This window comes from Cervus elaphus, chromosome 5, assembly GCF_910594005.1.
Source record: "Cervus elaphus chromosome 5, mCerEla1.1, whole genome shotgun sequence".
Taxonomy (NCBI): Eukaryota; Metazoa; Chordata; class Mammalia; order Artiodactyla; family Cervidae; genus Cervus; species Cervus elaphus.
In genome coordinates, this window is record NC_057819.1 from 896,932 (window position 1) to 913,322 (window position 16,391).

At 66.3% G+C, this 16,391-nt stretch overlaps 2 protein-coding genes across 3 annotated transcripts; one reads left to right on the plus strand and one right to left on the minus strand.

Annotated features, from left to right (window-relative positions):
• Positions 1–48: 48 nt before the first annotated feature.
• On the plus strand, positions 49–3,147 carry THAP7 (THAP domain containing 7). The gene is made up of 5 exons (XM_043901094.1): positions 49–345; positions 494–573; positions 872–1,027; positions 1,432–1,569; positions 1,755–3,147. The coding sequence occupies exons 2-5, from the start codon at positions 494–496 to the stop codon at positions 2,305–2,307; spliced, it is 927 nt and encodes a 308-aa protein (XP_043757029.1). The 5' UTR covers positions 49–345; the 3' UTR covers positions 2,308–3,147.
• On the minus strand, positions 3,080–15,922 carry LZTR1 (leucine zipper like transcription regulator 1). Of its 2 annotated transcripts, XM_043901081.1 has the most exons (21): positions 15,421–15,920; positions 14,940–15,002; positions 12,444–12,500; positions 10,753–10,832; positions 10,333–10,441; positions 9,566–9,649; positions 8,941–8,998; positions 8,481–8,620; positions 7,931–8,132; positions 7,399–7,554; positions 6,878–6,988; positions 6,654–6,746; positions 6,489–6,569; positions 6,234–6,399; positions 5,952–6,121; positions 5,696–5,852; positions 5,014–5,140; positions 4,792–4,941; positions 4,225–4,330; positions 4,065–4,145; positions 3,080–3,868 (listed from the first exon to the last, which is right to left on the minus strand). In XM_043901081.1, exons 1-21 carry the CDS (start codon positions 15,618–15,620, stop codon positions 3,752–3,754), a joined length of 2,508 nt encoding a protein of 835 aa, XP_043757016.1. In that variant the 5' UTR covers positions 15,621–15,920; the 3' UTR covers positions 3,080–3,751. The 2 variants fall into 2 exon arrangements, with proteins under 2 accessions (XP_043757016.1, XP_043757018.1); XM_043901083.1 differs by lacking the exon at positions 6,489–6,569 and having other exon boundaries at positions 15,421–15,922.
• Positions 15,923–16,391: the final 469 nt, after the last annotated feature.

The window sequence follows — 16,391 nt, forward strand, 5'->3', positions numbered from 1 at the left end:
GGATGGTGGATGCACGCTCCACCTACAGACGTCGGGTCAGCGCGCTCCTAGGGGGCAGGAAGCGCACCCGAGCGGGTCTAGGAATCGGAACCCGCGCTCCCCGGAGGAGTGGCGCTAGAGCCTCCCGCCCGGCCCAGGGAAAACCCCTTTCCCGGAGGAAGCGTGCATGCCGGCTCTGACGGCACCACCGGGATCTCGGCGGCCTGATCAAGCCCCGCGGCCCCTTTTCGCCGCTTCCGGGACCCGCTCCTCAGCGAGCGCCGAGCGCTTCCGCATCTCTGTGGTACCGACTTCCGCGGAGAGCCAAACCTCGCGAGACCTCGGCGGCGCCGCAATGGCGAGACCGTGAGTGCCGCAGACGAGTCGGAATAGCGGGCTGGGGCGGAACTCGGCGAGGTCGGGCGGGGGAGACTCGCCAGGCCCGGGCCGCCGGAGTAGGGTGACGGCCTGGGCCCCGGCCGTCGCCGAGACCGAGCTCCCGCCTCTGCCCCAGATGCCGCGTCACTGCTCCGCCGCCGGCTGCTGCACACGGGACACGCGCGAGACGCGCAATCGCGGCATCTCTTTCCACAGGTCAGCGCGCGTGCGCGCCGGCGCGCGGAGGGCCCCTTGCGCATGCGCCCGTCCCGCCGCCGCGCACGCGCTTTCGCGCTGGGGGCGGGGCTCGGGTGTGGCCCGGGGAGGGCGGGGGACGGCCCCCGACTTCGGGTTTCGGCGGCGTCTGCGCTGCGCGATGATGCCGAGTGGACCTGTATCTCTCTGGGGGCCTCAGCTTCCTGGTCTGCGCGCGGGCAGGGTTCGCTCGAGGTCCGCGGGCGGTATGAGCCAGGCCGCACCTTCCCATCGCGCTCACGGGCTCGTGGCCCCGCAGGCTTCCCAAGAAAGACAACCCAAGGCGAGGTTTGTGGCTGGCCAACTGCCAGCGACTGGACCCCAGCGGGCAGGGCCTGTGGGACCCAGCGTCCGAGTACATCTACTTCTGCTCCAAGCACTTTGAGGAGAACTGCTTTGAATTGGTGGGAATAAGGTGAGCCTCCTGGCAGCCGGCGGTCGGGACGGCCTGGACACCGACCGGGTGGGTGGGGAGGCCCCCGGAGTAGCAGCCCTGGTGCTTCCCACGTCGGAACCTCACCTTCCGCTCCAGACGGACCTGGGCAGTGAGACCGTAGCCCCACTGCTTCCGCACTGGTTACGGCCGGAGCCTGCTCCCTGAAACCCCAGCCCTCCCAGCAAGGGCACGGAAGAGATCCGTCTTTCTGCCTGGTTCTCCCGCGCTGGTGGGGCCCTTAACTTGGGAAATTCCCTGAATTAATTGTTGGCACGATGCCTTCCACTTCTCGCGGAGCCAGGGTGGCAGCCTGCTCTGCGACCTGCAGGTCACCTGGGGTGGCAGCGCTGTGTTCTGTCTCATCCAGACCACTTTCTCCTCAGTGGGTATCACAGGCTGAAGGAAGGAGCGGTTCCCACCATATTTGAGTCTTTCTCAAAGTTGCGCCGGACCAAGACCAAGGGGCACGGTTACCCGCCCGGCCCCCCAGACGTCAGCCGGCTCCGGCGATGCAGGAAGCGGTATGTGCCATCCCACTGTGTGCAGCCCCTGAGGGACCAGGCTTCAGGGTGCTGGCCAGCAGCCTTACTGGGCGGGGCTGGGAGCCTGTGGAGTGGGTTCAGGGATGGGGGTTAGGCGAGCTGTGAAGTGGGGTCAGGGGGCCCTGCACCTGGCCTGGCGTGTCAGCCTGTGTGTCTTTTCCCAGCTGCCCTGAGGGCCGCGGGCCCACCACTCCCTTTTCCCCGCCTCCACCTGCCAACGCTGTCTGCTTTCCCGTGGAAGAGGCCTCGGCACCTGCTGCTTTGCCTGCCTCCCCAGCCGGGAGGCTGGAGCCTGGCCTCAGCAGCCCCTTCTCCGACCTTCTGGGGCCCCTGGGCGCCCAGGCAGATGAAGCGGGCTGCAGCGCCCAGCCCTCCCCGGAGCACCAGCCGTCCCCCCTGGGGCCGCGGCCCGTCTCGCCCTCTGCCTACATGCTGCGCCTCCCGCCACCTGCCGGCGCCTACATCCAGAGCGAGCATAGCTACCAGGTGGGCAGCGCCCTGCTCTGGAAGCGGCGGGCCGAGGCCGCGCTCGACGCCCTGGACAAGGCCCAGCGCCAGCTGCAGGCGTGCAAGCGGCGGGAGCAGAGGCTGCGGCTGCGGCTGACCAAGCTGCAGCAGGAGCGGGCGCGGGAGAAGCGGGCCCAGGCCGACGCCCGGCAGACCCTGAAGGAGCACGTGCAGGACTTCGCCATGCAGCTGAGCAGCAGCATGGCCTGAGGGGGCCATCCGGCAGCGCTTGGCCTGAGGATGCACCTGGAGAGGGAGCTGCCCTGAGCTGTGTCCACAAGAATAAAGGGGATCCCAGAAAGAAGCCCTGCTCTCTGGCTCAGCTGAGGGCTGGGGCCCGGCCCCCTGGGTACCACATCCATCTCCCCCACCGACTGGTTATAGCCCCCAGAGGGCTCGGCCCTGCAGTCACGGTGATTCCCAAGGCCCGAGGCCGGCCGAGGGCCACCTCACTTGGGCCATTGCCGAACTTGCTGTGCCTCCAGGTGAGCACCCCTCGCCTAAGGCCATCCACCCGCGAACGACAGGTGGGGCTCATCAGTCAGGCCGGAAGAGAGGCAGGCCCTGTGTTTACCCCGGGGGCACAACCCAAGGCAGGAGAAACGTGCTTTAAGGCTCAGAAGAGAGAGACTGTTTCTCCCCCCATGTGGCTTCCCGGCAGCCTGGGCACAGGAGCTGTTCCCAGAAGGGAGGCAGAATGGTGCCTTACCCACTGTGATGGACGCAGGACAGAAAACGGCGCGGCCTGGCCCCACCCAGGCATGAGCCTCCAGGCAGCCTAGGAGTAAGGCAGCCAGCAAGGGGCTAGAAGGGGGAGGCCAGAGGCCAGCCTTCATTCCTCCCTGCAGGGTGGGGAGCGGCTGGAGTGAACAGAGAGCCACAGGAGGCTGGCGTATTCTGAGCCCTCAGGCCGCCTGGCCTGGCCTCGCCTCAGGAGGACTAGGGCTGGAGCCGCAGCGGGGACTGCGCGGCGAGCTGTGGGTGCAGGTAGCACTGCTGTTGCTTTAATGGAGGCAAGCCTATTGACAATAAATAGTTGGTGGTAACAGGCGGGGACCTGGGACATCTCTGACTTCATTCTGGGACACCCAGGGCCCCGATGTGGGTGCCCGGCTTAGTCCGGAGGTGCTGATCCCTCTGGCTGGGAGCTGAGCTCAGAGCCCTTCACATCTCACAATTCATCTGGAGTTGGACTCCACCTGCCCAAGCTCTGGGTGGCAGGACAGGACCCTTACTTACACCGACCTTGGCGAGGGTCGGGGATTGCTGTGTGGCCCACATCAAGGCGTCTTGGCAACGTGACCCAGTGGTGGAAGGCACAAGCCATGCTGGGTCTCTGCAGGACGGTGGGGGGCTCAAAGCCAGCTCCCTGACAGGCTCCTCTGCCCCTCTGGGCCATGGCCAGGCCCTTCCTCTTGTGGTGTCCGCACCATTGAGGCCTGGCATCCCACCCTGGGAGAGGTTGCAAGCCAGAGACCTGCTTCACTGCTTCCTGGGGGACGTGTGTCCTCAGCAATGAAAGGGGGGTTTGGGACGCCCCCATGTCCACTCAGCTCCCTTTGGGAGGCTCTAGGCACTGGACCCCTCAGCTGCAGGCCCAAGTGTGACCAGCACAGTCTGCAGCAGGCAGGGCAGGGCAGCACCGCTCAGGCCCTCATATGTCAGCCCCCAGCTCTGCACACTGCTTGTCTGAGATGTGGGAGGCCAGTGAGTCGATGATGTCCAGCAGCAGCTGCTGGCTCAGCGAGCGCAGTGTGGGCAGCTTGGAAACCTGCAGGGGCAACCAGAGGCCAGAGGATGGAACCAGGTGAAGACCACAGTCTTCTGGGGGGCGAGGAATGGCCAGCGGGTGGACCTCTCTGGTTATCCCCAGCACCCACTGCTGCAGGGGGCCAGTCCCCCACACCCCACCCAGGTCTGGCTACCAACAAGGGGAGTGCACCCTGCAGCCGGGGCGGGGCCCTGACCTTGGTGAACTGGTGCACGATGATGTGCAGGCAATGCCGCTTCATGTCCAGGGCCTGCGTCTTGTCTGCCGCCTCCAGGATCTGCAACAGCGGGCTCCCTGAGGTGCCGCCCCAGCCTGCCTGACCCACCCCCGCCACCGCTCAGACCCAGGGCCGCCACCTGTAGCACATTCTGCACCGTCACGTTCATCTCCAGGTTCTGCTTGCAGTACGCCTGCAGCCGGTTGTTGTAGAAGCCGTAGTAGTAGGGTGCCGAGAACAAGTAGCTGGGGGCTGGTTAAGGAGCTGCTGGCCAAGCGAGCCTGCCTCCCCTCCCCAGGGAAGGCCACCCTGAGCCTGGGCTGCATCCGCCTCAGGACAGGAAGGGCCCGCCCACCACGAGGACGCCAGGCTCCCATCCAGGCAGGGCACACCTGCCCTGCACCTGGGCTCTGAACCACTCAGGGGTCCAGGGCCCATTTCAGGATCCAAAGAACACCCCAGGCTCCTCTCCCAAGGAAAGTCTCCCACGCACCTGCAGAGCCATCCTCGCCCTCCCCTACTCCAACCAGCAGAGGGCAGATGTGGCCGGGAGCCACGGGTCCCCAGAGTCCCCCCTCCCCTCTGAGCTGGACCGACTGCTCAGGAGATGGGGCCACCAGGAATCCTTGGGAAACCGCCCGGCCAGGCAGGGCCAGTGGGGTCCAAAGCTGCCTGGGAATGGCCAGGGGCCCTGAGCCTAGGATGCAGCGAGTCCTCCGGCGGCATGTTGACCTCGCCGTAGTAGATGTAGCGCAGCATGGACTCGAAGGCCTGCCTGCTGGGCACCATCTCCCCGATGGAGATGTTCACCTGGCCGTCCTCAGGCATGAAGGACCGGAACATGGCCTCGAAGTAGCTGCAGACGGCAGGCAGCCTCAGCAAGGCATCCGGCGCCCGACCCCGAGCCCACGTGCCACACCCCACCCACCTGGAGCGGGCGGCCAGGATGGCCTTGTGGGCTGGCCGTGGGTGCCCGTCCAGCAGGAGGGTGATGTCGCAGAACTCCGCGCCCGCGCCCTCCAAGTATGCCTTCATGTCCTGGATCAGAGACGTGCCTGGGGGTGTGGAGGGAGCCTGCTAGAGGGCTGCTCCTGACATAGGGCTTGAGACCCGCCCCCTGCGCATCTGGCACGTTGCCCCCTGAACAAGCCCCTCCCCCGGGTCAGAGGCCCCGACCCCCACCCCGCAGCCCGGCCTCCTCTCCGACTTGGCCCCCGGAGCCCGCCCCGCCCCTATGCCGGAGCCCCCTCGGCTGAGTCACCTGGAGCCGGGGCCAGGGGGTGAAGGAGCCCAAGGTCCCTTCCCAGCTCGGTGGGCACGGGACAGGGAGGCACCGAGCATCTGAGGGCCGCGCCCACCCCTCACCAGGCCCCAGACCTGGGCGCACCTGGAAGAGAAGCTGGCCCACTAAAGACTGACCCTCAGGCCTGGCGCCCCAGTCAAGGCAGCCGCCGCCAGCGAGGGCTCGCGCGCCCCCAGGAGCGCCCCCGGAGGTGCAGCCCCGGGGCCCGGCCCCCTTAGCGGGGCTCCGCCCTGCCCGAGCCTGAGCCGCCTGCGGTTGGACCCTGTGCCAAGGTACCCCCTGCCCTCGAAAGAGGCGGGCTCCCTACCGATGTCCACCGGCTGGTCGGAGGGGGCGCGGGGCGGCGGCTGCTGCTTTCGCCGCACAATCTCCACGATCAGAGGGGAGGAGAGGCGCTCGAATTCCTTCATCATGATCACCTGGTTGAAGTGCGACTCCTTCACCACGAAGTTCAGGCAGTGCTCCTGCACACACAGGCGGTGGGCGCCGGGTCAGGCCCCCCACAGGCTGGGCCGCAGCGGGAGGGGCGGGGCTGGGGGCCGCCAGGGGACCCCCGCCGGCACCTTCAGCTGGCCCAGCTGCAGCCGGGCTGCGCTCTCGCACACGACCAGCACGTTCTGCAGGTCCACCGAAGCCTCGATGTACTGGCGACACAGCTGCTCCAGGCGGCAGAGCTGGAAGCCCAGCGCTAGCTTGTACACGTCCATGATGAGCAGCACGTCCTCCACGTGACCTGCGCCCCCAGAGCCCCCTGAGCCTCGGGCCGCGCGGGGGGCGTGGGGCAGGGGCCTGGGAGCCGCAGGCCGCCCCCCCACCCGGGGCCCGCCCCGCCGCGGCGCGCCAACCTTTCCGCGGGTACTGAATCTTGTCGGTGTAGAGGAACTGCATGAGCACCTCGAACGGCCGCGCCTCCGCTTCGCGGATGGCCACCCGCAACAGGGCTGGCCGGGCCGCTCCCACGGCGGCCGGGGGGCCCTCCCTGGGCGCCGGGGCCGCCTCCTCCTCCAGCTTCTGTGCGGGCAGAGGAAGGGGGGCTTAGGGCGCCACGGAAGCGGCGGGCGGGCCGGGGCAGGGGCGGCGCGGAGCGCGCGCGGCCTCACCCGCGCCTGCGCGATCTTCCTGCGGAGCCAGCGGCTGCGCGCCGTGACGATGGCCACGTGGCCCTGCACGCGCTCCTCCTTCTGCGGGGAGAGGCAGGGCTCGGTGGAGGGCGGGGCCGCGGCGGGAGGGGGCGGGGCCCGCGGGGGGCGGGGGGCGGCACCCACCTCGCCCAACACGAACTCCACGTCGCAGAACTGGCGGCTCTCCCACAGCCGCCCGTAGTCCTCGTGCAGCGTACACTTGGGGTAACAGGAGAACTGCGGGCGGAGACCCCGCTGCTGGGTGGCGCGGCGCAGCCCACCGCCACCCGGGCCCACCCGGCGCCCACAAGCCCCTCGCCCGGCCCCCTGGCCTCGGTTTCCAGGGTCTCCGCGGCAGGCCGCCCCACCTGGAACCTGTACATCTCCCCGCTTCGGATGTTGTTGTCCACTGTGCCCCCGAAGATGTACATGGCGTCCGAGATGACGGCGGCCGCGTGAAAGAGTCTTCCGCTGGGCAGCTGGGTGGGGAGGGGTCAGTCAGTGGAAGGCATGGGGAAGGCCTGGGGTGTCCGGCGGCGGGGCCGCCTGAGGCCCCGAGCCGGCCAGGCTGTAAGCAAGGACGGCACCAGTGGCCTGGAAAAGCAGGGGGATCACAGGACCAGACCCCCCCCCCCAGAAAAACCACGTGTGCAGGGAGGTGGGGCCTGTGCGTGCAAGAGGGAGGGATAGACCTTGTGCCCGCGGAGCAGCGACAGGCACGGGATGCCACATGCTGCACCCCTGCAGGCTGTCCAGGGGTCGTGTGCTCCAGGCCTCCCCTCACGTGCTGGGTGATCCCCGAGCCTCCCCCTCCTAACCACACCACCGGCTCAGGGCCTGAGGCTGGGGTGGGGGGGGGGGGGGACGGGACGAGGGTGCCGGGCTTCACCTCTGAGGCAGGCAGGGAGGGCTGCCTGGAGGTGGTGCTGCCGAAGTCCAGGCCGAACACATCCCGGGACTTCTTGCAGCCGGCCCGCTCCTCGGAGCCGGGGGCAGGCACCTCCTCGGAAGCGGAAGCTCGCTCTGGCATCTCAGCCCCACCGACCTGGGGGCAATAGGGCACATGCAGGGGCCCTCAGCAAGGGCTGAGAGGGCGGTGGGAGGCTGCTGCTAGCCCTGCCCAGGCTGTGGATGGGTGCTGTGGCCACAGCGTGGGTGTAGGAGGGGCCAGACGGGGACTCCCTCGGCACTGCGGAGACGGGATCCAGGCCTCATTCACGCGCACATCCCGGGAACGTGCCCGGCACGGCGCACGCACAACACTGCAGCGCGTTACCCCGCGGGTGTTAAGTATAGGAGGACAGAGGACAGGGGCCGGCTGTGTCTGAGGCTGAGGGCCCTGGGCATCCCAGCCTCGCTCCTGCTGGCCGTCTGGAGCTCCCGGCTCTGACCCCGGCCACCCGTGGGCCAGCCGCGCTCACCTCGCTATCTGAGCTGGGCTGGATGACCTCCCAGGTCTGAAAGTCCACATCATAGCAGTGCAGCTCGTTGGGGAGGGTGTTGTCAGCTGCGCCCCCGAACACATAGAGGTGGCGGTCAAAGGCCACCATGGTGTGCCCATAGCGCCGCTGCGGAGGCGGCGGGGAGCCCCGGAGCAGATGCTCGGTGGGGATGCGTGTCCACCTGCGAGGCGGGTTCACACGGCCTGTGAGCATCCACGGGCCGGGGGCTCCCGCTGCCCTGCAGCCTCCGCCTGGGCACGGAGCTCCCCACCCCAGTCCACCCTGGCACCAGCCCCGTCTGGCCCCTCAGGACCACTGTGGGGTCCGTCTCAGCCTCACTCCCTGCCCACAGAACAGGCAGCAGTGGAGGGCCGGGGGGCGGCTGTCTTCACACCAGGACCAGGAGGAGGGCCATCCAGACTGCATTAGGGGACTGCACCAAGGAGGCCAGCTGCATGCGGGCCCGCAGGGGCAGCCCCTGGGCACAGGTGCGGAGTGCTGACGGGGCCCCCGCCCACAGGGCACTCACGTCTGGTCCTTGAACTCGAACTGGAAGAGGTTGTTGGTTATCTTGGCCCCACTCTGGCCCGAGAAGACGAACATCCTGTCCCGGCACACAGCCGCGGGGAAGTTGCAGCAGGAGGGCGGGATCTCGCCGCTCTGGGCCACCTGTGTGGTGGGGAGGCTGTTCAGCCCCGTGCCTGGCCCGGGCTGCTGAGCTGGGGCTACGCTCACCCGAGGGGTCACGGTCCACGTCTGCGCCAACAGCTTAAAGCCCCCACGTGAATGGGCCAAGGGTGAACAGCTGGGGTGAAGCCCTCACGACAAGGGCGGCAGAGCAGCAGGTGGACAGACCGCCCAGGACCCCAGCGGCAGTCGCCCCCATCGTGTTCGAGGAAGGATGCATCGTCCCCAACTACGGCAGTCACGGGCTCGGCTGTGGTCGCTCAGCCCAGAGCAAGGCTGCCTCCCCGCCCTGCGCCCCTCACCTCCTCCCAGCACGTGAGCTCCCGGTCCTGGAGGCCGATGGTCCACATGTCATTCAACCTGCATCAGGACAGAGGGGGCGGGACCCCGCAGCTGGGCTGGCGGTCAGGGTGGGCCTGGGCCCAGCTGGGACAGAAGGCTCCAGGAGGGAATCTGACCAGGGGACTACAGAGTGGCCTCGGGGTGGGGGCTTCGGCTGGGGGCTGCCACAAGTCCCCAGGGACCACCACAAAGCCTGCGGCACTCGGGGCTTCCGGAACTGGCTGAGGTCCTGGGGACGCAGCGCTTGGTGTTTTTGTAATCAGAACACAGCAACGTCAACACTCCACAACAGGAAGAAGGAGGCTGCGTCCCCCGCCCTGAGCTCCGAGAACACCAGCTGTGGTCCCGAACATCCTTGGCCAGCAGCCCTGACGTGGGGGGCCCAGCATGCCTTCAGTCACCCCAGGGGTTTCAGGGGTGCCAGAGTGCCTGTGCCCGGTGGGGGTCCAGCGGGGGGCTTCCCTCAGGGGCCTTCCCCCAGCCCCACCCACACACCCACCCTCCTGAGAAACCCCCAGCTCACGCCCCCTCCTCGGGGCAGGAGGGCCGCTCTGAGCCCCGGTGTGTTTCCGGGCCGCCGCCTACCTGGCGTTGCCGTCGTAGCCCGCGAAGATCCACAGCTTGTCACTGTACACCGTGGCGCCGTGGGCCGACCGGGCGACTGGCAGCCTGGGGTGAGGGGAGGGCAGGGCTGGGGGGCACCCTGGGCAGAGCTGAGCCAAACGGCCCCACACAGCCTGGGGCCCAGCCCTATGAGCCCACCACCCCAGGGCGGCCGTGCCCACGCCCGCTGACGGGCTGCTGGGAATGAGGGGCCTGGCAGAGGCTGAGCCCGCAAGGCCAGGGCACTGGACGAGGAGTCACACGACCAAGGGCACAGAGCCCCCTCCAAGCCCCCGCCTGGTATCGAGGGGTGCCTGTGAAACAGGGCCAGAGACGTGCCACCCACAGAACACCAGCTCCCCCTACCCTCTGAGGGATCCAGGGGAGCTAAGGGCCAGGATGCGCAAACAGGGCCAGCGGGCAGGTGACACGGACTCCCAGCTCGGGCCACTGCGCGCCCTCTCTTTCAGGCTGTGGGCTTCTCACCTAGCTTTTAAAGTCGTCATTGGATTTATCACAACACTGCTTCCGTTTTGTGCTCCTGTCCTCTGGCCGAGGCGAGTGGGCTCGTGGCTCCCTGACCAGTGTTTGAACCCACACCCCCCGCCTTGGAAGGCGGGGTCGTAACCCCTGGGCCGCCCCGGCAGGCCCCTTCATCTGTAACCCTACAGAGGCCAGTCCAGGCCCGCCGCCCCTCAAGACCCAGCATGGCAGCCTATACAACCCCAAAGGTCTCAGCACCGTCTCACCGTCCTTCAATTTTCCACTCTGTCCACTGGCCAGTTGCAAACTTGTATTCAAAGAGGTCGTTTTTGTTCTTCAGGTTGGAGTTGGAGTAAATGTCCCCAGTGTAGCCCCCTGTAAAGAGAGCAAGAAGCCCTCACAGGCCAAGGCGTCAGTTCAGTCTGCAAACCCAGGGGGCGGGGGCGCGATCTGGCCTCAGGCAGCATGTTCCCCAGGACCCCTGCAGCCCATCAGCTCCTGCTCGAAGCCCTGGGGACAGCAGCTGGGCCGCAGAGGCAGATGGTTGCCCCCCGCCCCCGAGATCAGGATGGTCGGGGGAGGGGCCCCCGAGAGGCCCCTGACCCAGCACAGGCGCTGGAGGACTGGGCAGAGAGAGGCTGGCCCAGCACGGCCTGGGGCCTGGCCGGATGGGAGGCGCCGCTCACCGAAGACGAACATGCTGCTCCCGTAGACCACGGCCGAGTGGTGGTAGCGGGGGGCCGGGGGGGTCCCGGTGGTGAAGGCCCTGGGGGGAAGGGGCAGCAGGTGTCAGCAGCGGGCAGCCCCATCACCCCCAAACTGCCCTCTACTTTCTCATTATAGAAGCCTTTTTAAAAAAAAGCCAAATAAGGAAAAAGCAAGGCACTAAAACTTAACGTTTAATCCCTTTGCCAGAAACCACCGTTCACACCTTGAGGGTGCACCTCCCCACTTTTCCCACAATTATGACTCTGAGCAATTTTCTGTAATTTCTCTATGACCAACTCAATGAACGTGAAATTGAGCAAACTCCGAGAGAGAGTGAGCTTCCCCGCTGGCTCAGCGGTAAGTATCCGCCGGCAACGTGGAGCCCCAGGAGCCAGTGGCAGGAGACCCAGGTTCGATCCCGGGGCCACGAAGATGCCCTGGAGGAAGAAATGGCAACCCACTCCAGTATTGTTGCCTGGAGACGCCCATGGACAGAGAAGCCTGGCGGGCTACAGTCCATGGGATCACAAAGAGTCAAACACGACTGAAGCGACATAGCACGAACCCACATCAGGAGATGGTGGAGGACAGGGAGGCCTGGCACGCAGTCTGTGGGACTGCAAACAGTCAGACAGGACTGAGCAAACGGACAACAATTTTCTGTAGTGGGATCACGTAGTAGGCATCCTGGCCACTCCGGAACCATCCACCCCTGTGGCCCCAGGCTGAGGTGAGCTCCGCAGCACAGGTCTCCATGCGACTTAGTCACGGAATCACACACCCATTTATACTGCTTTCCTGGGGCTGCTCCTTTTCAGACTTTTAACTGAAGCAATTTTTAACCAAGAATTCCAAGTCTTGAGAGTGATTTTCCAGTTCATCCATAACTTTTGGACACACGTTATAATCAAGCGTGAGAGAAACAACACAAGGACTGAAGTGGCCCCAGCACCACCCAGGGGTGGCACTGCGAGTCCCGGGCCCGGACATCCTCCTGTCAAAGGCAGGGGCAGTGAGATGCCCCCCGCAGAAGGCAGGGCCCAGAGCTGCTGCTGCCAGCTGCTGTTGCCAAGCCCAACACTTCCCAGCCCCAGGATCTCTCCCCCCCTTCAGCTGGGAGCTGCCCCCAGCAGGGCTGGACTGGAGCAGATAGGCACAAGCATCCAGATCTCAGAGAGGGAAGGAATCTTGCCCAAGGCCACACAGCAGGGGAAGGAGCCAGGACCTGCGGGCTGCCCGCTGCCCGTGTGAGGCCTCCCGGAATGGGATGGGCCCCAGAGGAAGGGAGGGTGGGGGGCAGCTGCTGTCAGCCCCTGGGCGGCCCCCCTGTAGCAGCAGAGACCATCCTAGAAGGACCCATCAGCTCACGGCCCCCCAGTCGGCTCCCATAGCAGCCCCTGGTCTGGGAGATGGACCTGGTGATGGAACAGCTCTCCTGAAGCAGAGCCTAAGGACCCAAAACTGGATCAAACAGATCCCCTAAAATCATGGCATTCAGAAAAACCAATCTCAGCCATAGACCAGGAAAGTCAGGAAGTAGAAAGAAAAGAGGACAGGGGTCACTAGGAGAGGGGCTGGGTGCGGTCATCAACTCCTTGAAGCATCTCTTGCTCTGCACACACGGGACCCGGCTGGGGGGGCGCTCCGTGTCTGGGCCAGGGGCACCCACCTGCACCAGGAGCAGTCCTTCACATCGAAACGCAGGAGGTCATTGAGCATCGTCTTCCTGAAAGACAGCGGGAGCCGGGGGTGGGGCAGCTGATTGAGAGGCTCAGCCAGGGCCAGGCAACCAGCTGGTGCTCGAGGGACCAGAGACAGGACCCCAGAGGGAGCTCCCCGTGGATGCGGGACCCGGGGTCGCCATGGAGGCGGGGCCAGCCTGCCCAGGGTCAGGACACACGCCTGGTTCTGGGCACCTCGCGCCTCACCACACCCCCGCCCCCTGTTCCAAAACCCCCACCCACACTCCCGCTCCCAGGCCACAGCGGGTCAGGGAGGCCCCTTGCCTTCTCTTCCTGTCACCTCTTTATCGCAGCGCCAAGGTAATAACCACATTCAAGATACAATAAAGCATGAAGCAAATCCACAAGCCACCCAACAGCACCCACACGTCACCACCCAGCCCTCATCAGTGAGAGGGAGAAGGGCGTCCACCCAACGAGAGCCCAGCACCCCTGCCTGGGGGCCAGGCCTGTGCCTCTGCTCCCCCTCCAGGAAACAGCCTGGGAGACCAAAGGGCCTGAGGCCACGCGGCCCACAGGCGGAGCAGCAGAGACCGTGATCCCGCCCTCTCCCATGTGTACCCTCTAAGTGGCAGGAGCCACCTTGCACTACATTTACAGAGTTACAACTCGAATGAGACAAATCCTTCTGTTTCTTAGTGTCAAATTGCAGAGAAAATGTTTCTGCTTCTGGCTACACAGCTGTCACTCAAAGGCTATGTCCTGGGCAAAGGATGGGTGACTCACCCCCTGCCCTGCGCTGGCCACCAGGCCTTTTTGGGCTCGGGGGTCTCTTTCAGGCTGCAGTAAACCCCTGGGGATGGATGCTTCTTCTGCATTTCATTCCCGCAAATAACACACATGTATTGAATTGTCAGTGCTGGGACACAGCTCCAGCCCCGGCCGAGGAGACAGAGAGCAAACATCTGGGTGCTCTGGGGGCCAGTGGAACGCATAAGAGGTGCAGAAGTGGAGGAGAGGCCGCCACCTAGTCTGGTTGGTCCGAGCTGTGGGGGGCAGGAAGGCCTCGATCCCCCATTTAGAGGAGGGGCAGGCAGGGTGAGAAGCAGGGAACAGGCAGTGGGAGGGGCTGAGCAGTGGGAGGACCCTCACGTGCAATCAGAACACAGCAAGGCAGAGTGTCCAGTGCCACGCAGACAAGGGCAGGGGAGCTGTGGACACACACGTGCAGGTCTCACGCTGCCAGGAGGGCGTGCGCCTTGCCCCAGAGAGAGGGGACCATGTGGGGTAATGAGCCAGGAAGGAACATGCTCCAGCTGGCTGTGCATGGGCAGAGAGGCTGGAAGCCAGGGGTTGTGCCCAGGAGACCCTGCTCCCCAGCATGCAGGCCCCACGGAGGGATCCTGTGGGACCGCAGCTGCAGCCCGTCAGAGGCCAGGCCTGCCTGGCAAGTCTGTGGTGGAGATGGGTGGACAGGCTCAAGGGCGAGATCAGTCTGTGCCTACGGCACCCCGCTCCACAGGGACACCTGTGTCCTGGGCCCTGACAGCCCGGGGCTCACTGACCCTCAGGAGCACCCTGCAAAAGCAAGGCAGAGGCCCATCACCTTCGACAGAGGAGACCCGGGTGCAGTGGAGGGTTGAAGCCACCTTCTCAGAGCCACCAAGCTGACCTCGACCGAGCCCCGTGTGTCCAGGAGCCCAACTTCAACCCCACACCCAGCTGGTTCCCAAGCCTGAGCCCCGGGGCCATCCCTGGCCTCTCCTGTGTACATCCTGGGTGGACGGGGCAGGGAAGCCCAGCGGACTCCAGGCGGCACAGGTCTGTCACACTGATCCCTCTGCTCCAAACTCTTCTTCGTTGGCCTGGCTCACTTCTTTCCAGGGAGGCCGAGTGGACCGCACACCCCTCTCCTGGTGCAGAACAAGCCTGCCGGCCTGCTGTGCTGCACTTGGCGGGGCCCCGCCCTTGCTAAGACAGCTCCGTCCCTCCGGGGAGATCCAGCTCCCAGAGGAAACAGGCCAGCAGCAGGAAGCGGCCGCACAAACCACAAACCAAGGGCCACCTTGGCCGTTACTTCACGGAAGGAAGCCAGCCACCACTAAGTTGGGAACCGTCTGGGGGGTGGAGATGGGCCACCAGGAAAGGTTGTTTGCAGGCATGTGCAGTGAGACGCAGGGAAACCCTTGTGCAGTGAGAGATGCGGTTTCCCGCAAGCGTGTGGCCCAGAGGGAGGCGCGGGGAAGGAGCAGCGCCTGGCCAGGGTGCCGGCTGGGGCGGACGTGTCTCCTTCAAGGCTGCGTCCACTCAGGTGGAAGGACAGGGCCGGTTCCCTGAGCTGAGTGCGTGCTCCCCATCGCTGAGGGAGCCTCACGGATTCGGAAGCCCAGGCCCAGGGCTTAGCTAACATCTGGGAGGGTGGCAGCGGAGGTGCAGAGACCCAGTCCCCACCACCCCGCTCCTCCTTTGGGACCCCGACTCACCCGTTGTCTCCACCAAACACATAGATGGCATCTTTATAGGCTACCACCGTGTGCTTGCTGCGCCTGGAGACAGAGAGGGGCGGACCGGGTCAGGCCAGGACCCTGCCGGGGGCCACCTAGCAACCATACTCGGCACGGGGGGCAGCCGCCGAAGTCGGATAACAACCCTCCTCCCCCAAGATCGGTGGAGGCCCCCAAGCTCCCAGCACCCCCAAAGGGCTCCGCGCTTGGGGACCCACTCTCCCACCCCACGGCGGAGCCCCGGGGCTCCAGCTCCACATCTACAAACACAACGTGACCCTAGTCCGGGGGGCACCCTGCTCAGGGACCCCCTCGGGAGCCCCTTCTCCTAACCCTGAACACCACTCCCCCCAAATACTACCGCGTCGGGCTCCGGGACAGCGCGGCCCGGCCTCGCCCCCGAGCCCCGCCGGGGACCTGCTTGGATCCCCCGTCCCCGGGACCCCCCGCCCCGCCGTACCGGGCCCCCACGAACTCGTCGCAGGGCGGGAGGCGTCGCCAACGATGCACGGTCTCAAAGGGCCCGAAGTTGAGCGTCAGGTACTCGACGCTGTCCGAGCAGCTGTGATCAAAGTCCACGTTCGGGGCCACCTTGGACCGCGCGCCTCCGGCCAGCGCCCCAGCCCCGATCGGGCCGCCCGAGCCGCCCGGCCCCGCCATGCCAAGTCCTCGGCCAATGGGCCCCCGGGGCCGCGGGAAGCGCGGCCGCCGCCCCGAGTCACCCCCACGGAACTACATTTCCCGGCGAGCCCTGCGCCGGCCGGCGCTCGCACTTCCGGCCCCCGCCGCGCACTTCCGGCCGGCCCCGGCCGCACTCCTGGTCGAGCCTCGCATGGACTCTACCGCTGGCCTGCGCGGCGAGCTCATGGTGGTCGTCTCAGAAATGTTTTTCGCGGCGCGCGGTACCCCCTCACCCCCCGCTCAAGAGTGCGTGGCCCTGGCAGCAGCCCCGCCCGGCCCGCATGTCCCCGGCGCGGCTCCCGGCACGCCCTGCGCAGGTGGTTCCGTTGCGATTGTCCGCCGCGCCCGGGATCCCGGACGGAAGGGTTCCGGGCTCGCAGCGGCCCCCGCCGCCGTCCCCTTCCTGCTGGGTCCCAGTCTCTGTCCCCTTCCTGCTGGGTCCCAGTCGCCATCCCCTTCCTGCTGGGTCCCCGGCCCGGCCTCCCTCATCTCCACTCCCCTCGGCCTTCCTTCTCGTTGCGAGGCAGCGTGGCGCGGAGGCCCTGGGTTCTCGGTCCTACTCTAGGCAGAGCTTCAGCTGCTTCATCTCCGAAATGGACATTCAGGAAGCTTAGGTTGCCACGAGACCCAGCCCTCGGCCCTAATGTGGTCAGCCAAGCGCGAGCTGCCTCTGCCCTGAAGAAGCACCTCCCGTCTTAAACCCTTGGTACACGTGCTGTCCCCTCTACCTGCAGTGCCCTTCCTTCAAAA